At 32.9% G+C, this 24,482-nt stretch overlaps 3 protein-coding genes and 1 non-coding gene across 6 annotated transcripts; 3 read left to right on the top strand and 1 right to left on the bottom strand.

Moving 5' to 3' along the window:
* On the top strand, positions 1,392-9,862 carry LOC109331057 (alpha-mannosidase-like). The gene is made up of 29 exons (XM_019565331.1): positions 1,392-1,665; positions 1,782-1,865; positions 2,185-2,273; positions 2,385-2,559; positions 2,901-3,020; positions 3,166-3,249; positions 3,346-3,417; positions 3,528-3,641; positions 3,736-3,836; positions 3,916-4,009; positions 4,108-4,278; positions 4,445-4,534; positions 4,975-5,040; positions 5,121-5,177; positions 6,094-6,313; positions 6,558-6,694; positions 6,887-6,949; positions 7,034-7,090; positions 7,312-7,383; positions 7,589-7,636; positions 7,893-8,012; positions 8,107-8,172; positions 8,391-8,503; positions 8,601-8,685; positions 8,820-8,930; positions 9,018-9,113; positions 9,195-9,242; positions 9,485-9,553; positions 9,664-9,862. The coding sequence occupies exons 1-29, from the start codon at positions 1,450-1,452 to the stop codon at positions 9,850-9,852; spliced, it is 3,027 nt and encodes a 1,008-aa protein (XP_019420876.1). The 5' UTR covers positions 1,392-1,449; the 3' UTR covers positions 9,853-9,862.
* TRNAI-AAU lies at positions 10,195-10,268 on the bottom strand. The gene has a single exon. It is a non-coding gene; the product is annotated as a tRNA-Ile (tRNA).
* LOC109331060 lies at positions 12,969-17,905 on the top strand. Of its 3 annotated transcripts, XM_019565335.1 has the most exons (5): positions 13,278-14,016; positions 14,281-14,489; positions 14,846-15,069; positions 16,709-17,512; positions 17,556-17,905. In XM_019565335.1, exons 1-4 carry the CDS (start codon positions 13,278-13,280, stop codon positions 17,490-17,492), a joined length of 1,956 nt encoding a protein of 651 aa, XP_019420880.1. In that variant the 3' UTR covers positions 17,493-17,512; positions 17,556-17,905. The 3 variants fall into 3 exon arrangements, with proteins under 3 accessions (XP_019420882.1, XP_019420881.1, XP_019420880.1); XM_019565337.1 differs by having other exon boundaries at positions 12,969-14,016; positions 14,287-14,489; positions 16,709-17,905; XM_019565336.1 differs by having other exon boundaries at positions 12,970-14,016; positions 16,709-17,905.
* LOC109331062 (3-dehydroquinate synthase, chloroplastic-like) lies at positions 19,291-23,178 on the top strand. Its single transcript, XM_019565340.1, has 8 exons — positions 19,291-19,716; positions 20,274-20,424; positions 20,512-20,679; positions 20,858-21,084; positions 21,671-21,794; positions 22,361-22,423; positions 22,553-22,696; positions 22,779-23,178. The coding sequence occupies exons 1-8, from the start codon at positions 19,433-19,435 to the stop codon at positions 22,908-22,910; spliced, it is 1,293 nt and encodes a 430-aa protein (XP_019420885.1). The 5' UTR covers positions 19,291-19,432; the 3' UTR covers positions 22,911-23,178.

Raw genomic sequence — 24,482 nt, 5'->3', positions numbered from 1 at the left:
AGTCCAACTAAAGGGCATTGATGTCATAGACTAATTGATCAACCAATTACCTCCTAATTGAATTTTTTGTCTACATTCTGAGTCATTGAAATCCAACATTACTATCTTTTTTGGATAACAACAAAATAAATTGTCTTTCTTAAACTTCGTATGCGGTGTAAGACAAAGCCATGTGAACAAGCATAATCTCCTGAGCGGCTCGTGAAAATTTATATAAATAAAGGTTTTCTTAGTGGGTAAGATTTATAGAAAGGATTTAACATTTATCATATATTAGTTATCATTGACTTTTGAACAAAAATATTATAAACCAATAGAAGATAATGAGCTAATAGTATAAAATTTTTTACACTGTTAATGCACAAATTTTAAAAATAGTGATAGAAAAATCTTTGGTTCTTTTATAATATCTTTTGGGTAATTTCAGAGAAATTAAAAAATATATTAATATTATTAAAATAATGATAAATCAAATTTTTGTATGATTTATATTTTTAGTATCATTAAATGTATTGACAATTTTTTAGACATGATTGTTCAAACTTGAGTACTCATTCATTTTATGGTTCAAAATAATTAACTAATATTTTCTTTCCTAATAATTAATATAAAAATATTTTAGTGACAAAGTTAATTAATGTACATAAAAATTAAAAATGCTTCTATAAAAAAGTTCACAGCTAAAACCTTAATTTTTTATTAAAATAGTGGAATAAAAGGTTTTTCAACCATGATTATCCTTAGTATTTGAGAAAAAATAACTCTTTTTCCTTTTGTTTTGAGTAGTATAAATATTATTTTATTGTATATAAAAATGTGTAAGTATCATATCATATTATTTTTTTTTTATTTTTCCATCTAACTCCTCTAACTCCAGAAAAGATGAATACTAAAACTTAAAGAATAAATATTACCCTTTATACTCCTAGAGAAAATATTTTTCCTGTTTTAGCTATCTTTGTCTTAAATACTGTAATCATTTATCTGTTTTTTGGTTGACTTATTTACTACATGCAATCCTGCAATCAATATTTCATTTAATTTGTTCCCATAAATAACATCTAAACACATTTTAACAATATTTTGTTTGACAATAATAATTAAATATGAATGATTATAATAATGATAATGTAAAAATCTTCAATCAATATTACATTTTTTTCCTTTTAGGAATGTTCTCTCTCTGTATACATATATGAAATCTTTCTCTATTTATTAATTATTCAATTAATGTTGTATTCTCAAAATATTTTCTGTTACTCTTTTCAACAATTTCAGTCTTAAATCATTAAATAAAAATTATTGCATTCAACAAAGTATATATAGTATGTACCAAAAAAACAAAGTACATATATATAGTATGAAAGAAAATCTTCATGCACTTCAATTGAAACCTTCTTACACCAGCATAAATAAACCAGGTTCATGGTGTAACAATAAAACTGGTCCATGGAAAAGAGATTAACTTTAGTTTCTAAGTGTCTATTTGCTTTCCTCTTTCTTTGTTTACATGATACACTAGTTTCTGCCAAGAACAAGTACAAAACTGGAGCTGGTGTTGTACCAGACAAATTGAATGTTCATTTTGTTCCTCATTCTCATGATGATGTTGGTTGGCTAAAAACTGTTGACCAATACTATGTTGGGTCTAACCAAAGTATTCAGGTTTGGAGTTAGAGTCATTGTCCAATGTTGTTCATTGGTTTTTATTGAAAAGCATATTTATAATTGCTTATTTTCATTGGTGTTGCTTGTTTAAATTGTTTTTTCTTCTTCTGTAGAATGCATGTATTGAGAATGTGTTGGACTCAGTGGTTATGTCCCTGCAACGTGATAGAAACAGAAAGTTTGTGTATGCTGAGATGGTAAAACCTTTGACCTTAATGTCTGTTGTAACAATGTTAAAAATGGTGTCACAATCATAATCTATATTGTTTGACTGAAATGTTTTGGTGCTTAAAAAATGTAATTTGAACAATTTATTTGTACAACTCTGTGTGATACATAATAGTGTGTAAACGTATGCATCGATAGGGTGAAAGTTTTGTATCATTCACTATTTATACTTAATCACCATTCATTCAACGATGGATGATAGTTCATTTCACAGAGACGATGCGCAAATATTATACTCAATTTCATTTCACTTTCAAATTAACTCATTGATGATTATCACCATGACAGGCATTTTTCCATCGATGGTGGGTTGAACAAAGTCTTGAAACACAAGCACAAGTGAGAAAGCTTGTTGATTCTGGGCAGCTAGAATTTGTGTATGTACATGTTTACATCTGTGTATGAAAAAGGGAGAGATTACTACTCTAATGTTTTGTATACATGTTGAAAGGTTTATGATGTGTTAATAATATTTGTGTGTTGTGTAGAAATGGTGGTTGGTGCATGCATGATGAAGCTACCACACACTACATAGACATGATTGATCAAACAACTCTCGGTCATCGCTTCATCAAGAAAGAATTCGATAAGGCCCCTCGTGCAGGCTGGCAAATTGATCCATTTGGTCACTCTGCTGTTCAAGCTTACCTACTTGGTGCTGAGGTTTCTCTATTCACTTTGCTTCCACAATCAATATCTTACATTTTTACCATTTATCACTTATCAATCTCAATATCATAGTTACCAAATTGTTGTTTCTTATTTTGAATGCATAAGTGGTTAATCAATTTTTACCATTTAATAGTTTAATTACAAGACTTCCTTTATATTTTCAAGTACCATGAATTGGTATGTGGTAATGTGAGAAATAATCATACATAGTTTGCAGGTTAATGAGATATATATGTAAGTGTGGTTGATATGCATTATTCATTTAATTTCATAATGATTGTGGTTTTTGCAAACAAAAAAATGAATAATCTGCTTTGATACTGTTCCTGCAGCTTGGATTTGAATCTGTACATTTTGCTAGGATTGATTATCAAGACAGAGATAAGCGCAAAAATGATAAGTCCCTCGAAGTTGTGTGGCGTGGGTCCAAAACTTTCGGTTCTTCAGCTCAGGTTTGAATTGCAACCTTTTTTCAAAAGTGAAAATAGTGTATGCACTTCTACACTATCATGCACCAGCTATCATTCTTTTGTAATAACGCGACTCAATTATTTCTTTAGTTAGGAGTAATTGTGTTGTCTTTTTTTACCGTCGCAGATTTTCGCCAATGCTTTTCCCGAGCGTTATAGTCCTCCGGATGGTTTTCAATTTGAAGTTGCCACTTATTTTGAACCTATACAGGTTCTAAGTTCTAAATTCTATTATTGAAACCTAAACAACGCAAATGTGATGCTTAAAGCACATAATCTCACTGTATTACTCAATTCACAACTGTAGGATGATCCTCTTCTATTTGATTACAATGTTGAAGAGCGAGTTGAGGACTTTATTGATGCAGCTATGATACAAGTAGGATCATGAACTCCAAGATCTTTTACCCATGAAAATTGCAGTGTTCTCGATATTATTCGTTCATGATATTCATAAATAAATGAAAGGAATGTGCTTATTTGTAATAGGCAAATGTGACTAGGACGAACCATATAATGTGGACAATGGGTGGTGATTTTAATTACCAATATGCAGAGTCTTGGTTCAAGCAAATGGATAAACTAATTCACCATGTTAATAAGGTTGGTAAGTTTATAATAATGCATACATAGAAATACATTTTTATACTATATCATGGTTAACTCAAGTACACTTTTCTGTGTTTAATCTTATTAGGATGGGAGAGTTAATGTTCTATACTCTACTCCATCTATTTATACGGATGCGAAAATTGCAGCACCTCAATTATGGCCCGTGAAAACTCACGATTACTTCCCGTAAGGATCTATCATAAGTTGTTATGCTCTATTTAATGCTTTATGCTCATTGTTGATGATGATTTGTTAACTATTATAGGTATGCTGATAAACCAGATGCTTATTGGACCGGCTATTTCACTAGTCGCCCGAACCTTAAGCGATATGTTAGGATGCTGAGTGGATACTATTTGGTATAATGTTGCATTTACTCTTGTTACATGTTTTAATCAAAATTCGATCTTTGTTTTTTATTCAACAAGCCTTAAACCTTGCCGAAATTTGTTTATAGGCAGCGCGTCAACTTGAATACTTGGCAGGGAAGAAATCCGGTAGTGATCACATTACTTCTGCCCTTGGAGATGCTCTCGGAATAGCACAGCACCATGATGCTATCACCGGCACTGCCAAACTACATGTAACTAATGACTATGCTAAAAGGCTGTCTATTGGAGCCTCAAAGGTGAGAGGGGCTTCAACTTTATCAGATTCAACTTTTCTTAATGTATTGTTGTTTGATTCTTCCATAGGCACAACCAATCATATAAGATTAATTCTATATTTTTGTCTCCTCAATTATCGGTATTTGTTTGTCAAAATAATTATCCGAATGCAACCATTTCTTGTAGGCTGAAGCTGTTATTAGTTCTTCTTTGGCTTGTCTTGCTAGCAAGAAATCCATGGTGAAATGCTCAGCACCTGCCTCAACATTTTCTCAGGTAACATTTCTAATAGAATAATTAGGAATACACCTTTGCATCTCTATTCACACAAAATCATATAACCTTGTTGGATTGTGTTTTTAGATTAGTTTATTTTGTTGTCAACACAACTTACAATTAAAATTTTAGTGTGAGAGCTTTTTAGAAAAAAAAAAAAAAAAGTTGTTCTCCGGGAGCATTATGACGTTCCAGCCATATAGCCGACTCCAACCAATGAGATTAAGACTTGATTGTTGTTGTTGTTGTTGTATTCTTCTTAATTTAATTAAAATATAACATGCTAGAAGTTGGTTCTGACATTTTTGTGTTACTGGCACACTTTTAGGACTTAATTTCCATCCTATGTAAACTTTGTTTTCACAGATTATGAAGTTCTTCCTATCTTTAATCATTAATAGTTTTTCCTATTATTTTCATTCATTAATTGATTTTGGCAGTGTCAATTACTCAATATCAGTTACTGTCCACCAACAGAAGACAATATTCCAGAATCAAAGAGTTTGGTAATGTACTAATGTTATTATATTTTGTTTGAGAACTTTGGTTAGTTTTTTATTTATCATATGTTTATTGTTGCTTCCAGATATTAGTTGTGTACAACTCATTGGGATGGAACCGAACTGATATCATTAGAATACCAGTGAGTATCTATTATTTTCTTGTTGCATTAAATCTCTTGGAGTTTCTTGGAATGTGTGCACAAATATAAAATAATCGGTGGAGCCCGTTTAAGAACGAAAAATTGGTTGTAGCATTATGAATGCTCTAGGTTATTTCATCTTGTGGCTAAATTGAAGACTCAGATGATTGTACTATTATAGACTAGGAAACACAAGATTGTGTTCTTCAATCTAGACATAAACTGGTACCAATAGGGAAAATTTCATTTTGAAATCCTCATTCTAGACATAAAGCTTAACCCCTTTACATTATTTTACTTTCAAAGTCTGAATTTAAACTCTATGAAGTAGAATTAAAGTTGTTGTCTTTGATCTAATTATGAAGTGTTAGCTCATTTTTGCCCTGGTAAACTTTGAAAGAGTATAAATTGCTTGTTTTGAAGAATCATTTGAAGGAAGTACATCAAATCTATTTTGTTTCCTGTGATTCTTGTAGAGGAGTAAGGTTTTTAGTTAACAAAGTTAATGGCATTTACTATGGACTCTAGCAGAGATTGTTCTCAAAATTTGACACCAATTTACTTTTAGATAACCATGAAACACAATCATGTGTGTATTTTAAGTGCTATGGAAGGGCTTAAATCCTGGATTCATCACTTCGGGACGACTTTATCTAATCATCACTCCAGCGCGAATATTATTTTTGTAACAATACACCAATATCTATGAGGATATATTGGTTAAAGAAAAAAATAAAAGCTACAACCTTGAACTGCACACGTTAAGGTTGCATTGCATGCCTTCAGAAGACTAACAATCTTCATTTTTCCAATGCATTTTAGATAGTTCTTTCACTGAATTTATCCTACCTTATTAGAATACATGTTTGGGTGTTGATTAGAACTGCTACATTACTGCACAATGTTTCGGTTGCAGGTAAATGATGCTCAGCTTGTAGTCAAAGATTCGTCGGGAAATAACCTTGAATCCCAATATGTCCCTGTGGATAATGTTACAGCAAATTTAAGAAACCTCTATGTCAAAGCCTATATGGGATTTTCACCTAAACAAGCCCCAACATACTGGCTTCTGTTTCAGGCTTCAGTGCCTCCACTTGGATGGAGTACATACTTCATTTCGAAAGCACCGGGGAAAGGTAATGTTTGAAATTTTCACCACCTTTTTTTTCATTAAAATTTTTTATCCCCTCTTTAGCATGATAACCATATAAAATACCAGAAGTGTTTCATTATTTGAACATCAACTTTTGAATATGATACTTGACATCATAAAACATTACCCTTTTGTAAATATGAAGTAAACTGAATCAATGTGACTTTGTTCATTATGTATAAATTTTCAACATTTCATATGTTTAACTTGTGTTTCAACTTGATTAGGCAAAAGGAGAAAGGGTGTTCACACAGAGCTCAACAGTAAGAAAATTGAGACCATTGAAATAGGACAAGGAAATTTAAAGGTGTCCTTTTCTTCAGAGTCTGGACAACTCACAAGAATGTATAATTCCAAGACTGGAGTAAGTAATTTTGCATGTTATTATGGCACAGAAGAGTGTTATCAACTTGTGTTAACAGAATTGTCATTCATGATTTGTTGCCATACTGCAACCTCTAATAACACAAAAGTGGAGGGAATATATCAAAAAATTTCCATGATCTTAACACTGCAATGAAGAATACTTAATGATTATTTTTATTTAAATTTCCAGGTTGATATACCAATTGAGCAAAATTATCTCTGGTATCCTTCTTCTATTAGAGGCTTTAGTAAGGTGTGTGATTTTTGTTGCACATAGAATTTGTAACAAGTTACACTAGCACACAGCATTCTTCAATATCAGTTGTGATTTTTTCAGTCTTCTGGTGCATACTTATTCCACCCTGATGGTCCTCCAAAAGTTGTTTCAAAATCAGTAAGTTTCTTCATCTAATTAGTTAGCTTCATATGGCTTTAACTTTAGTGAAAAACATATGATTTGAATTACATAACTACTAAATAAAGTCATTCAAATTATCTTGGGTTTGATAGTCTTCTTTCACATTTTTACACTAGATCTTTTATTAAGTTTCTTTGTTCCTTATGCTATATTTGTTACCTCAATATTTGTATTTTGGTTTACTTTATATAATACAGGTGCCCTTAAAGGTAATTCGGGGACCACTAGTTGATGAGGTTCATCAGAACTTTAGTTCTTGGATTTACCAGGTTAGCAAGTTCCATATATTCTTAGTTGCAATATATGTGTGGTAGGGAAAAGAGCATTGTTGTAGGGAAATTTGAAACTTGTTTTGTTATTTTAAGTTCAATACACAACATGCTGTTGATAATTGTTAGCTAAGTCATTAATTGCCTAATTGGTTCTGTTCTTTCCATGAGTAACTTAATGGCTTATTGTTTTGTGTATGTTTAGGTTACTAGGATTTACAGGGACAAAGAGCATGCTGAAATTGAATACACTGTAAGTTACATTGTCTGGTCTTGTGGAAGACCATTGTTATAGTTGTACGAAAATGTTTCTTGTACGCCTCTGCGCGATACTTTTTGTAGAAAATTGAGTTCTATAACACAAAGTAAAGATAATTTGTGTTATAGAAAGAATTTTGAAGTTAAATTGTACCAGCCAAACAGAATATTGTGCCGGTTAACTTGCCTAATCTGAATTCTGAAGTTATACAAACAACAAATAAGGTTCTGATATGAATTTGTTTCTTAAGATTGGTCCAATTCCTATAGACAAAGGTGTTGGGAGAGAGGTGATCTCGCAAATGACAACAAATATGGTTACAAACAAGGAGTTTTATACTGATTCTAACGGAAGGGATTTTCTGAAAAGGGTAACTTTTGTACAGATTGTCTTCTGCTTATATTCTTGTCCTCCAGGGGAAAATGCAACATTGACTTTTATAACTCATAACAAATGTTATGCAGGTTCGAGATTATAGGGAGGATTGGCCCCTTCAAGTTGTCCAACCTGTCGCTGGAAACTATTATCCCGTAAACTTTCTTCAACTTGTCTCTTTATTTCATCTGGAATTTGGGTTTTGTTGGTATAATCAAGCACAAAGATGACATGAACATAATCCAAAATTTTCTTTGGCTATCCAATACTAGGGAACAAGCTGCGTGTTAGTTCTGATTGGTTTTAATGCCTTCAGAACATGTCTTGATTTGGGTGATCTAAAAGTCTTCTAAATTATTTTCTCTCATTCCAGCTAAATCTTGGAATTTATATCGAGGATATGAAATCTGAATTCTCAGTCTTGGTTGATCGTGCCACTGGTGGAGCCAGCATCAAAGATGGTGAAGTGGAACTAATGCTTCATAGGTACAATACTACTCTACATGCTATTTTCTTTCTTTTATTTTGTTCAAATTCATCTCCTTATATACAAACTACTAATAGCTGATTTTTCATGCACAAGGCGTCTATTATATGATGACGGCGAAGGGGTAGAAGAAGCACTTGATGAACAAGTTTGTGTAAATGTCACATGTGAAGGACTAACTGTATGATAATGTTATCAAATTATGGTTTTATATTTTTGCTGCCTAACAAATTTGTTAGATGAATATTGTTTGTTTTAAGTCTTCATCTATGAAATTCTCATTCTCTTTCTGTAATATTTCATTCTTTGAATCAGGTCAGAGGAAATTATTATATGAGCCTTCACAAACTTGGAGCCGGTTCAAGTTGGCGACGGACAACTGCTCAGGAAATCTACTCACCACTCTTATTGGCTTTTACATATGAGGTATGGCTTAATATATGAGTATAGTAGTTAATGGAAATGGATTAATCATCTTGGTGTATTATAAATTCTATGATATATATTGATCAGGACTTGGGAAATTGGAAATCCTCTCATTTGACAGAAGGAACTGCAATGGACCCAAATTACATCTTGCCTCATAATGTTGCTCTGATAACTCTTGAGGTTAACTTGAACTTCACCATATAAAAACTTACTACACTATTCTTCACTATCTATCTCTATCTAAATCAATAGTTTATGCAGGAGTTGGATGATGGAAAAGTGCTTCTTCGTTTAGCACATTTATATGAGGTATAATAAAGTAACCAAATATCATCATTACCCTCTTGATATATATTGAAAACTTAGAGCTTACTAGAACAACTTATTCATATAAAGTTTTGTTTAGCTTATTTCAACAAGTTTTTCATAGGAGTTTAAAAAATAAGGTCTTTTTTAGTTTCTTGGAAAAAAGCTTATTAAAGAAATGCTTCATTAAACTATTTAATTCATCCTTTCATTGTTTATTTCTTGTAATGTTTTCATTATGTTAGGCTGGTGAAGATGCTGAGTATTCAAGTTTAACCAAAGTTGAATTGAAGAAAATGTTTGTTACAAAAAAGGTACACAAATTAAGCACTTTATCTACCCCTTATGAAGCATAGTTTGGATATTGTTATTGTTCATGTGAGTATTTATATATGGTGTGGGTGATTGGTGCTTGATTATGCAGATAAAGGAAGTAGTGGAAGTAAGTTTATCAGCAAACCAAGAGAAATCAAAAATGAAGAAAAGGACATGGAAGGTTGAAGGTGACAAAGAACAAGAACCTCAACCAATTAGAGGTGGTCCTGTCAACAGTTACAATTTTGTTGTTGAGCTTGGTCCCATGGAAATACGTACTTTCCTGTTGAAATTTTGAAACAAAAATACTGGAAAAAAATGTATGGAATATCATTCACTACTTATATGTAATTATTCTTAACTCTTCGAAAAAAGTAATAAAAAAAGAATGATGAATAATATATAAATCTGATGATTCATAAGTCTTCATCTAAATATTTTATTTCTGATTGTAGGTCAATGAATTGGGTAGAGATTTATGTTATCTATAGAACAACAATTTGATATATTTCTGTTAGGATAAATAAAATTATATCTATATTTCCTATATAATTTAAAAAAAATTATGCATGCACGCATGTATACATTTGGAACTCTTTCTTTTTTAAAGGGAAAAATTAAAGAAAACAAGGAAAAAATTTGGCCCATGCAGGTCTCGAACCTGCGACCTTCGCGTTATTAGCACGACGCTCTAACCAACTGAGCTAATGGGCCTTATGTTAAATTTTTTAAATCTATAATATTTACTATATCTTAGTATTTAATAACAAATAACCAAGCCAATCTTGACATTTTATAGGTCTTGTTGAAAAAAATGAGAGTCTTTATTTATAATAAGAAATAATACATTATGAGTCTTGTACAACATACTTGTTGCACATGTATACAAGTCGGTTTCGCTAGTCAATATGATAAAACGAATATTTATATCATCAACCCAACAAATTTGTAGGAGGTAACAATTCTTTGTTCCCTACTTCTCTTATGGATTTTAGCATTATAATTAGGGGTACTACTCTCTCTATGTTGTTGAAATAAGGCTTTAAAAAAAAGAATATGAAAACTAACATAATATTTTAATAGTATTTAAACCTTATGAAATCGTCATGTAGTATTTTTGAAAGAATAAAATAAGTTAGAGCCCAATTTGAAGGACAAGAATGCAGGTATTATTGGAACAAGTGAGATTCTATAAAAGTTAATCAATTAACATAATAATTAATTGATTAGTAATAATAATTCAGCAATGATCTCTTCATTACTTTGGTTTTTCTGTTCACTTCAATTAAATAACCCTGGATCACTTTAGTTGTGGCAGTAACAATTGCTATAGGGATGACCGTTGTGTCTAGAGTAAATTACCATAATACCCTTGGATCCAAAATATTTAGGATACTCCTTCAGTGCATCTTATCATGCGTTGGCAACTATGATAAAGTGTTTTGTTTGGGTGTGTTATATGTAATGCAACTGCATAATGCCATGCATGTTCCTTCACGTTAAGTAAAGACAATTTTGACACTTATTAATACTTAATCCATGCATGTAAAATTACACTGGATGAAGACTAGGGTAGGGGCATTTTTGTCAAGTAAAATGGAAATACAAATCATGAATTTATAATAGTTGAATAATTACTTAAATAAAGTGAGTTATCTCTTCATATCAAATTAAATTTGTAATATACCAATGAACGGTTGGTTCAAGTGGTACATGTTTGATTCCCCTTAAACAAGGTTTTGTGTTCAAGTCTTGTGGATGAAAAAATATCCGTTGTGAGAGTTAGCCCCACGTACATGTGGATGTTCCTGCCTCGGACAGGATTGCCTCCGGTGCAAGGATACACGTGAGAAACAAAAAAAATTAAATTTTTAATCTAGAGTTCTATTTTCACATTTTGTTTCATCAAGATTTACTATATGGATGAATGCTCCTTTATCATTTACAATTCTATATTAATTTAAATATTTGGCTTCATGGTACTTACTTGAAAAATAGGGGCATGTATCACCTCAAACAAAAATATTTGGTTTGTTGAATTTGACTTTTGACAATTGAATTCATTCATTTTTAAATAAATCTCTTATATTTATATGATATGTGGAATTTGGAACTTCTTGATCTTAATTATATATGTACCTTTAAAATATGGTTTGAATTTAAGGTATAAATGTATCACGGAAAAAAAAATTAAGGTATAAATTTTTTGCATTGAAAATTAATTATAATTTTAAAATGTTCAAAATATTAAATACATAGTACTAATTAACATACATTATCTTTTTATTTTTTCTCAAGAATTGCTTTTAATTATTCTTTTACTCTCAACTTACGTGAAAGCTAATATTTAGAAATTCTAAACGGGTGTTTTTTAAAATAAAAAATCTACTGTGTTTGACCTATTCTTCCAAATTTATACTAGTTCCAATATTAACATTTTAAACTAAATTAAAACTATGTTAGGTTATCCTGGTCTCATGGAATCATAAGTACAGTGTTAATTATTAAGACTTTACTCTTACATTTAATATCACTATGAATCTAAAATTTAAATTATTCATTTTTAGAGTTTTGTTTAAGACTCTAATAATACTATGTTTAAGTCCTTAGAAATCATATGTAAATATTTCATATATTTATTTTAAATTCTCTATGACATCAGTTAATTATATAAGAATATAAAAACAACGAGGAGGCAAAATTTGAATAGTATTTGGAATCCAACGTGAATCCCCTAATACTGTATTCTCTGGTGATCTGTTATTGAGTTAAATTTTGGTAATTTCACAGTAATGTATTTTATGCCTTAGTCTTAAGCCTTTATCTTTTATTATTGTTAAGAGCATTCACAATGGTGTAACTGTGTAAGTAACTCAAACTAAAATCACATATTTGATGATACAAATTTATTTATGCTCTTAAATTCTTAATTTTTATTCACTTTTACTTTGATTTCTTCTATCTTTTAATATATTTTTTTAATTTTTTAATTTTGTCTCGAACAATGTCTATTTTGTTCAATGTTGTAAAATAAGCACAAAAACGGTTCTTTTTCGATAGTAAAATCGGAAGAAAAACATTCTTATTTAGCCATGAATGTTTTTTTCCATCACGGTAGATGCTTGGTAGCAAAATACTAATTCATTGAATACTTATAAAGTTAGTGATAATATTTTTTCTATACTACCAATGATACCTCTTCATTTTTTTTTGAAATTATCTATCAAAATACATAATTATCGTAGTAATAAATATCATTCTTATAAATCGAATTATTAATTTTTTTTTTTGTTGTTATCACGCGGATCTAGACCTACAACTAAGTTAATGGTGATATTTGTATTATATAAAAATAGAATTAGTGTGTTTGTGTTGCAGGCTCTCTGCCCAAAGCTCCTTCCTTGTCTTTCTGTTTCACTTTCCCTTCTTCTTCTTCTTCTTCCTCCTCCTTCCTCCACCACTCTCTCACTTTTTACACTTCATTTTTACATTCCATTCTATTCCCTAACTTGCATTATCACCTTCCTCTTTCAAAGTCAAAGTGGATCAAGTACTTTCAACTTCAACTAAACTACTTTTCAGTTCCCACATTACACCAAAAACAATAATAAAATACCACTAAGTTAGTGGAATGGTTTAGTTTTTAAGTGGAAAATGCTTTTCTGAATCAGCAAAAGAAACAAACTTTGTTCACAAATCAAAGAACCAAGTTGATCTACTAAAATGGGGTGTTGTCATTCAAGGATAGAGAGAGAAGAAACTGTGTCAAGATGCAAAGCAAGGAAGCGTTACATGAAGCAGTTTGTTGAAGCAAGACATGCTTTTTCTGCAGCGCATGCTATGTACATTCATTCCCTACGTTCCACTGCTTCTGCTCTTCTTCATTTTGCAAATGTTGAAACCACCACCACCACCGCCACCGCCACCGCCACCATCTTCCACTACCATCATCTTCCACCGGAACCACCACAACCTATACTTCCATCACCACCGCCTAGGACACAAATGGCACAACCACCACCACCTATGAGTCCAAGTTCAGATACTTGGACATCATCAATGACTGCCTCACCTCTTCCTCCGCCGCCTCCGCCGCCGATGGCTTCCTCCTCCTGGGATTTCTGGGACCCGTTCATGCAGCCACATCCACATCCTCCTCCTCCTCCTCCTTCTTCAGGGTCTGCTATTGAAGAAGAGTGGGAAGCTACTACCACTACTGGTTCTGAAGTGGTGGTGATGACGGCGGCGAGCAAGACGGCGCCGCCATCTAGTGTGAGCGGGTTTTCCAAGGAGACTAAAACAAGTAGTGAACTTGCAGTGGTTGTGCCTAGAAACAGTAAGGATCTGGTTGAAGTTATCAAAGAGCTTAATGACTATTTTCTTGAAGCTGCAAAAGCTGGTGCTCATGTTTCTTTCCTACTTGAAGTTCCAAGTTCTGGTTTTTCTGATCACAAAAAAGGAGGTAAGCTTCTGAAACATGAAACAAATTTTGGGTTTCTTTTGTGGGCTGTGAAGTTCACATCTTTAAGATTTGCTTTTGGAAAATAAAGTAACATAAGTTCCTTATTTGGGGGACCTAATGCGTCTCCATATGTTTTTTTTGGGATCAATTTGGGTTTTTACCTTGTTATTTGTGGTTTAAGTGTTTAACATTCAAGCTTGTGTTTTCCTTAACCTTTGTAGAGTTTTGATGTTTGTGTTTTTTATGTACTTGTTTTGGTGGAAGGTAAAGCATCTGGCTATGGATGGAGTCTAGGTCCGTCGTTGTGGGCGTTGGGTTCGAGTCCGAAACTGAACGGGTTTGGCAAGCTGGCTGAGGGAACACCTCATTTTCCAGTTGGTAATTTTGGGGCAAATGGTTTTAGAAATGGTGGCCACAGTTCCACTGTGGAGAGGCTTTATGCATGGGAGAAGAAATTGTACCAAGAAGTCAAGGTATGTAGTTTTTTTCTTGATCTTCTTTAGAATATAATAGTAAAAGGAAAAAGAAAAGGGAAAATGGGCTAAATAAGATGCGGGTCTAATGAAGAAGTAATCTTATTTACAACTACATTATGTGGATGCTATGCTATGTTATGTTATTATAATAGTGGTGTTATATTGGTGTACTTGGTTTTAGCTCTATTTTGCACTTCCTTCACCCTTGAGTGTAAATTTAAAACTTCTCATATATCTAAAACACTTGTAGAGGAAATCAAACTAACCTTCTTTTTTACTTAGATTCAATATGAACTTTGATGATTCCAATTAATGGTTGGTTAACTTCTCCAATATTCTTGGGTTGTTTGAAGATTTCCAAGACAGTAAAAATGGAGCATGAGAAGAAGGTGGAACTGCTAAGGAAGCTAGAGATGAAAAGGGCTGATTATATGAAAACAGAAAAAACAAAAAAAGAAGTGGAGAAATTAGAGTCACAAATGATGGTTGCTTCTCAGGCCATTGATAGTACATCTACTGAAATCATCAAACTAAGGGAAATAGAGCTCTACCCTCAACTCATTGAGCTTGTCAAAGGGTTAGTCTTATCATTTTCTGTTATGCTTTTGAGGCTCCACTTCAATTTCTTTATACATAACCGAGTTTCATAGGGTAAAACCTTAGCTATCAAGTGGTATAGCAGCAAATGAAGGAACTATAAGGCTTTAAAGCAGAATTTGCATTACTTTTGTTTATTTTCATCATGTTATTTGAACATCTTATTAGATACCTCATAGATTTATTTTATCTCTTATTTTTTAAATCTTTTTATATAAACACATTTTAAAAGTAACAAAAGAAGGTACATTATCAAATGCTATCCACAAAACATTTTCCTGATGGGGAAAAGTACACAGAGGCTTGCATATGCAATAGCAGCTGGTTGCAGTAGCAGAGTAGAAGTCAACTACTGCCACCACAACCACCTACTACTAATACTAATACCAATACATTATACATGCCTAGTATCAATAACACTAAAAAGTTGCTTTTCAAAGTACATGCCTAGTATAGTAATAGTAAAAACATTGTTTTTTTTGCTACTTTTTAATTTTGTACTAATCTAGTTTATGGCTTCTCACTTGTTTTTTATCAAGACAAATAGAGGATCATGGTCACATTTTTTATTAAATGAATCTCCTCAGATTAAGGCTTATTACTCCTTCTAAACCCTTTTTCTTGGGATTCTAAGGGTGCTCCTGGACCTTAGCCCAAACATTATTGTGGCAGTAGTTTTGTACCTTCTTTTCTTTTTGACATGACTCTTAGTACCATCTAATCCTCTATTGACTTTCACATGGGTGTACGAATATAAAGATATTAATTCAACACTTAAAATAAGGCACTCTCACTCCAATATAGATGTTGCACTTGGGGTACACAAAATGTTTTCCATTATTATATGTACCAATGGATGGGATGTTATAGACTTCTGGTCCCCGCACGAGTATTTATCTGTGTTGTCTGATCATAAATCAATATATATATATATATATATATATATATTTATATGATAAATCATTATCATTATGTCCTTTTTCCATTTCTTTGGCAACTAGTACAGTATGTAGTTCAGGGAGTGGTTAAAAAAATGTACTACTGCTCTATGTGAGGGACAAGGAACAAAAACTGTTGACATAACTTGATCCTTGTCAAAGGGTATAAATTTAAATGAAGAATGATATATTTTCTTACAAAATCAACCCATAAATTCTCGTATGTCACAAGAAAAATAACATGTGTTGTACTTTAAATGGTACTTTGTTGCATACCACTTTTTTTATTGTGTATGAGAATTTGTAAGAGAATATATCATGTTTCGATTTAAATTCTTGATAGCCATTTCACTTTTCTAACTGAATGGTTGCCCTGACTTTTGTAACTATTGTTCTTTCTGCTTGCTGGGTTATTATTACGGATGTAACTAGACCGCTCTGAGCCTGAGAGTGTAATGGTCTTTTTACGCTATCAACCAATCATGCATTGGCACATCATTAAAACTATTATAATTTGTAATGTGTAATGTATGATTGGTTAGAGTGCATCAAAATCAAACTCTATTACTATTAGTCGTTGTAGACTTGTAGTGATTCAAATGACATTACAAAGTTGAATATTTTGTTTGATTAAAATGAAATCAATTACCCTTAGCATTCTTTGTTTCTAAATGTTGGCAGATTAATGTGCATGTGGAGAAGCATGTATGAGTGTCATCAAGTCCAAAAACACATAGTTCAGCAACTGGAATACCTCAACACAATACCATCAACCAACCCGACTTCTGAGATTCATAAGCAGGCAACTCTTCAGCTAGAGCTTCAAGTACAGCAGTGGCACCAATCCTTCTGCAACCTATTCAAAGCCCACAGGGATTATATCCAATCCCTCACATGTTGGCTAAGGCTCAGCCTTTTGCAGTTTAGCCGAAACCCACTGAGCAGAACCGCAGAAGAGTCAAAGATAGTTTCTCTTTGTGAAGAATGGAACCTTGCTGTTGATCGTATACCGGACAAGGTGGCATCCGAAGCAATCAAAAGCTTGTTGACCGTTATTCATGCTATAGTAGTTCAACAAACAGAAGAGCATAAACAAAAGAAGAGGTCGGGTTCTGCATTTAAAGAGCTTGAGAAGAAAGTGGTTCAGCTTAGATCCTTGGAGTGCAAGTATGGTCCATACTCCATGCATGAATCCACTGGTGGCATGAGAACCAAGGACCCCGTGACTGAGAAGCGTGTGAAGGTGGAAACTTTGAAAGCAAAGGCTGAGGAGGAGAAGAACAAATATGAAAAGTCGGTAAGTATAACAAGGGTAATGACACTGAATAACTTGCAGATGAGTTGCCCACATGTTTTCCAAGGGATTGTGGGGTTTTCAAGTGTGTGCATGGAGGTTTTTGAATCGGTATATAACAAAGCCAAACTCTATGAACAGGAGCATGATGTGAAGAGAATATTACCCTAGGAGAATTGATGTGGATCTTTATAGATGATTATGGTTTTATGGTAATGATGATCACCCTTGCCCATGTGTCTAGATTGTATTAACACCCAGTTATACCATGATATGTCATTGTATATGGAAGGTGAATGGAATAGTGCAATCTTGTTCACTTGCCTTTTTTTGTAGGACTTGTTTTGGTGTAGAATCTTCATCCTAGACAGGGTGGGAAAGCAGAAGCTGCTAACTTTACTATTTAAGGGATCTAAAAAGAACAGTGTGGAGTTAAGTTTGGTTTCATTATATTGTAATGTTAATATATTAGATATAGGTGAGAGAAAAAGAAAATGAAATTTAGATGAGTGAAAAGTTAGTAATGGTGTTGTCCTTTTTCTGACCAATGGTTCTGTTTAACAAGGTAACATGTCCTTAAGATAGTTTTGGTTTACATAATATTTCCCTATTCTTGGCCATCTGGTCTGAAAATATGATTTACCTATTCCTGAACTTCTACCAATCAACCTCTCCCTAAGTTATATCAAGAGCCTCAAGGCCTTCTCAATATTTGCTGCCACATTCACTCAAAATCTGTGAGCATGAGAGGTGGAAACAGGTTCAGGTCAGAGCAGACTTTTAAATCGGCCTAAGCCTAAATAGGTGAGGACCAGATTACTATATGTTATATAGGAATAAGATAGTCTATTTAAGATAAGTTCTTATTTAACTTCTTTTCGCTCGAGTTAACGCCTCCAATTCATCACTATTGAATCCCGAAGGCCTCTATGAATGTTTTGTAAATAAAGTTTACTTCACTGTCTAGAAAACATGTGGTGGAGCAATAACAGTCCAAGGAATGCATCATCAAGTACCAATTCTGATAGTGCATTCCCACCACATTCCCTTCTTTTATGCCCCTATCTTTTCAACACCACCATTTTCGGTTTGTGTTTCATCCAGACATCCACTGCCACTCCTCTCCGGCCTGTTCTTCGGCACATAACGAAGGCTGTTCCCGTCAACTTGTTGTTCAAGTAAGGAGAGGATCGAAGTGGTAGATGTAGGGACCTAAAAGCAAAAATTAGTTTTAGTTGTTCACCTCCCACTCTGGCTTCATGTACTTGTAATCAAAGTCTTCCATTTGTTAATATAAATGAGATTATCTAATCAAAGCTTTGTAAATAATTGAAACTTACAGATTAAACTGTGGCTAAAAGAGATTTTTTCAACTTCCTTAAACTTATACTATTTGAATGCAACAACAGCACACTTGCATGTTGATGAATCCAAATCATCAATGATTTTTTAGAACTAAAAACATCCTTAGAATACAAATGGTGTATATAATAAATTTCAACTCCATCTTTACTCTCAACCTTTTTTTTTTGGTGACAACTATTCATTATTAAAAAACATTTTTGTTTGAATTAATTTTTCTAAGGTATCCCTTATGCCTCTCTTCCTTCTTTATAATTCTAATGATACTCAACATATTATACTCTACTAGACATTTCTTTCCATAAAATTAATGAGTTATATAGAGATTATATTCAATCAAAATTTTGTACAAGGCCTCCAAAATTCTAAACACAACCCTTCATATAATTTTTTTTTGGTTTCTCACAGGTATCCTTACATTGGATGCAATCATGTCCAAGCCGGAACATGCACAAGTACATGAGACTAACTCTCCCAATGAACATTTTTTCTATCTAACATACTCGAATCCGGGTCTTGCTTGTTTTATAACAAGGATGATCATGAATTGAAAAAATAGAGCTAAATTAAGAGTGGTGAATTAGATGAAAGATTTAATCAGCTTCCCCACCTAACCCCATTCCTCCTCTTCTATTACAATAACATGTTCTCTTTCATTCACCAACCATAACCATAACCATAATCAGAACTATTACCAAACAAAAACCTCTCATTCCTTTCACCAATTCCAACCTAACAACTCAAATCAAATGGCTTCTGCTTCCTCACTCTCTCTTTCTCTCTCCTCTTCTTCCCCTTTCCTTCACAAACCTAAATTCCACTACCCCACCAAATATAATTTACATTTTAACCCAAAGTTCGTTTCTTTTTCCACCACAAGGAAGATATACGCTACTTCTTCTCAAGTTATGAACCCTTCTCTGTCTGAAACTCACTCTGCGGTTCCAACCACCGTCAACGTTGATTTGGGTGATCGGAGCTACCCCATTTACATCGGATCCGGCCTCCTTGATCAACCACATCTTCTCCAGAGGTATCCCTTCGTCAATTTAATTTCTCGCTTTTAAATTTCTATTTCATTTTTCTTAACACCGTTTAATTTTTGTTTTCTTCACCGTATTTTCTCTCTCTAATTTATACAAAATTTTCATTTGCGTTCACTCAATTGTACCCTATGGTAGTTCCAGCTTAAACCAATGGACAAAAAGTTTATGTTTTTATTTTAATTTGATATTTTCACTTTGTCAATTTTCAGTTAACTATAGTGTGTTATGGTACTTAGAGGCGTTTGTAAGAGATATAAATAGCTTATTTGAGCTTATAACAATAGCTTGTGAAAGTAAATTTACGAAAATAGCTTATGACTTTGCATAATAGCTCTTTTTAGCTTACACCAATAAGCTTATTAGAGAAGCTTATGGAGATTAGCTCTTTTTAGCTTATACCAAAACCTTATTGAATAACCTAAAGACGCCATTACTTCAAAATCTGATGAGAACACAACTTTCTAATGAGGCTAATATTATACCATGTCTATAATGTTTTGTTATGAAAATACCTTGTTCTTATTGGTTGATCACTGTGTAATAGGCATGTCCATGGAAGGAGGGTCCTTGTGGTCACCAATACCACGGTTGCACCACTGTATCTAGACAAAGTTGTTCATGCTTTAACAACCGAAAACTCGAATGTTTCTGTCGAGAGTGTAATCTTGCCAGATGGTGAGCAGTACAAGGACATGGTAAGCCTTTTCAGATTTGAATTGACTGTTGTGTTTGTTGGCGTCCTTGGCAATTGGGTAAAATGTGGTTGCATTATTTACTCGTAGGATACTCTTATGAAAGTCTTTGACAAGGCCATTGAGTCAAGATTGGATAGGCGCTCTACATTTGTTGCCCTTGGAGGCGGTGTGATTGGTGACATGTGTGGCTTTGCTGCTGCTTCCTTCCTGCGTGGTATTAATTTTATTCAGATTCCTACCACTGTTATGGCACAGGTCTTTTGCTTCTCTTTTTTTTATGTCACGATTTATCTTAATTATATCTACTAGGTGGGAGTCTCGTGCATTAGGTCGCTCTTTTATCTGCTTCTACATATAAATTTTTAATGATTCTAGTCTCCACGGCCTACTTTATCCTTTTCCCTATTAATTATACCGTGCATTATGTTTCCAGGTTGATTCTTCAGTTGGTGGTAAAACTGGGATAAACCATCGCCTTGGAAAGAACTTGATCGGTGCATTTTACCAACCTCAGTGTGTGCTTATAGATACGGACACACTAAATACATTACCAGAAAGGGAACTGGCATCAGGGTTTGCGGAAGTTATAAAGTATGGCCTCATTAGGGATGCAGAATTTTTTGAGTGGCAAGAGAAAAATATGCATGCATTAATGGCAAGGTAATTTTTTATTTCTGTCTTGCACTGTATCATGATTTCGTTTTCTTCTATTAACATGTTACGTTTTCATTATGAAGGTAGTACTAATAGGTGAAACATCTAATGGGTCATAAAAGCAAACCTTATGGGAAATCTATGTTAAAACTTAAAATATGTACTTATGGCTTGGAAAAGTTTCTCAAGCTTGAGCTTTATGACTTATTATTGCTTCTTGGGGTGACATACTACTTTCTTGTTGTTAGATTTTTTTAGAGTAAATATCTATTGTGATCCCTCAAAATTTTCACCTTACCAGTTTGGTTCCTCAAGTCAAAAATTGAAAACCCAAAATGGTCCCAAAAATATCAAATGTGAGTCAAATTAGTCTCTTTTGACATGTTTTATAACACCGAACAGAGACTATTTTGACTTACATTTGCCATTATTGAGTACTAATTTGGATTTTTTTCCAGAGATCGAATTGGTACACGCGAAAATTGTTAAGGACTAAAGTTAGTATTCACTCTTTTTTTATCATAATGCTGTGTTGCTTTCATAATGGTTTTCTACTCTTCCAGTTTTTACAAGTTAATGTCGTCCACTGCAGAGATCCTAATGCACTGGCATATGCTATAAAACGATCATGTGAGAATAAAGCTGAGGTTGTGTCCTTGGATGAGAAGGAAAGTGGACTGAGGGCAACATTGAACTTGGGTCATACGTTTGGTCATGTGAGTACTTATCATTGACTGGTTATTGTATTATCCTAAGTTGCAAAACTAGAGACATGGATTTTTGAGAAATTTATTGTCTTTGTGAATAAGCATAAACTGTAGATATAATGATAGAAGAATTGGGAGATGGAGACATGGATTGTCTAAGCAAAAATAATAGTTAAGAACTTAAGATGGTGTACAAACTTATGTTCCATATCAGTAGATTCTGTTTGTTCAAACATAAAATTTAAGTTTCTACGGAGAATAGAACGTGAAAAATGTTAAGAAAAATATGGTTTTTAGTTTTGTTACTTTTTGGGGTGATGAAAGGTGGCCTCATCAGCTATTTTACTCTTTTCATGTTATTTATTCTAATTACTTCGCAAAATGCTCAGCTGTCATAATTTGAATTTTGAAGATTATTTACATATTGTGGATTTTAAATATGATGTTTAAAATTCTACAAATTTGTTTGCTGTGTAGTTGTGTCATCAAACTATTCTGAAAAAAATTGTTTCTGCGTTTTCTTTATCCGGTAATTCCACTCTGATTTTAACTCTTTCCCGTGTCACTTATTTTAGGCAATAGAAACTGGGGTTGGCTATGGCCAGTGGCTTCATGGAGAGGCTGTTGCAGCTGGCACGGTACAGTTTAAATAAAATCATGAATGATACCTAAATTTGTATATTTATTCTTGCCTCCTTTATCCTAATGAGTAGAGTCTTTCTTTTAATACCTGATCTGTTTTGTTGTAAACTCTGCCGTTGACACAGGTAATGGCTGTTGACATGTCATACCGCCTTGGTTGGATTGATGATTCTATTGTGAAGCGAGTTGGAGACATTTTAAAACAGACTAAGTTACCTACTAGCCCTCCCGAAACCGTGACCATGGACATGTTCAAATCTGTCATGGCGGTAAGAGGCTGATGCTGCAGAACTCTTTTTATGCTCAATTTGTTTTTATCATGCTAATGGTTCATTTATCTTGATATATTAGGTTGATAAGAAGGTGGCAGATGGGTTGCTAAGGCTAATCCTTTTAAAGGGTCCTCTAGGTAATTGCGTTTTCACCGGCGATTATGACAGAAAAGCGCTAGACGATACGCTTCGGGCATTCTGTAAATCCTGATCAATGGGTTTGATGTTTCTATTCCAGCTTTATGCAATTCTTTTTAGTTATAGAGTGCTTGTATGTTGTTACAATAACCTCACTTGTTTTTCACTTTTTCCTTTGTACTTTGGATCCCACCCTTGGTCCCATTATATAGGTAAATAATTTATGGAGAAGTTGTATGAGTATTAAAATTGAGGCATGTTCAAAATTATTGCCCAGGAAGATCATATTCTTCTTGTCATTGAAAATATAAATATTATCACCTCTTAAAATGATAAGTACTCTACAATTTTTGTTCGTCTAGAAATGTGTTTATGAATGGAAATTTAAAATTATTACAGTCCCGTCAGGCTCTCAGGTCCCCTTTTGTACTATTAAGAGTCCCTTACTTTAAGGAACTAATTTTTTTCGAAATTCATAATTGGGTGATATTAAATGAAAAGAGATTTGATAATGAAATAAATTCTATAATATGGAGCTCCCCAAAGACACAAAAGGACAAGCACCATGTCATGTAGGTGCAGGAAAATATACCATTAACTACTTCCACCTAACTTTGATTCTCCCTTCATAATTCTCATTCTATCTAAACTCTAAACACCACATTCTTCTTTTTATCATGCAGGCTTCAATACGTGCTTTAAAATATATGTATTAATACCATATCAACATCAATTATATGTCTTAAAAAACAATTATTTTTAGTTGCAATAAAGTAATACAATTGATGACGGTTAATGATTAGTTTGAAAGTTAGATTTTGGATAAGAAGAAAGAGAAATGGAAAACTTTAGATGATTCTCAAACCTTCTCTTTTCATTCTTGTCACTTCAAAATCCAACTCCCAAATACACCATAGAATTAAAAGCTAAAAATATATATATATTTTTTCGTAGAGAAAAAAATTCATTTAGTATAAGAGTTTTTATACTTTCATTATATCAGTTACCGTTCATTGTCAACAATCAATTCAATATAAGTGATATATATATATATAAATAATGAATGTCATTTTTTCTATTATGTAATATGATGTGGGTGAAGGTTAGATGTTTTATTCTAAATTAAATTTAGTAAATAATTAAAATTATTACTCAATAAATGAATTATCAGAATAGAAATAGTAAAAACAAAAAGTAAATTTAGCAAGTTGCAGTGTTCCACATTAAAAAACCTCTGTCCATAAATTAACTGTTTCCTTATAAATAAATAAATAAAAATAGTAAAAACAAAAAGTAAACTATTGGTGAGAACGAATTAATTGAGTGAGGATCCGAATTTGTTTGCGACTATTACGTAAAGTTAAAAATAGAAAAAACAGATAATAAATATAAAAAAGATATTAAAAAATAAACAAACAATTATTTAAGAATAACAGAAGAAGAGAATAGCGACAAATTTATTTGGTTTAGAAAAAGAGAATCGATTGTTTTGTTTTGTTCTGTGAATGAACGCTTCAACGGCAACATTTCTCGACCAATAAGGTTTCTCTCTCTCTCTCTCTCTCTTTCTCCATAACAATTAGGTTTGTTCTATTTTGTTTCTGCATTTCTCAATTAGGGTTTGAAGCTTATTATTCTATTATTG

This window comes from Lupinus angustifolius, chromosome LG17, assembly GCF_001865875.1.
Source record: "Lupinus angustifolius cultivar Tanjil chromosome LG17, LupAngTanjil_v1.0, whole genome shotgun sequence".
NCBI lineage: Eukaryota > Viridiplantae > Streptophyta > Magnoliopsida > Fabales > Fabaceae > Lupinus > Lupinus angustifolius.
Note: the sequence above shows the minus strand (reverse complement) of the source record. Positions and strands in the feature narration are given on the sequence as shown.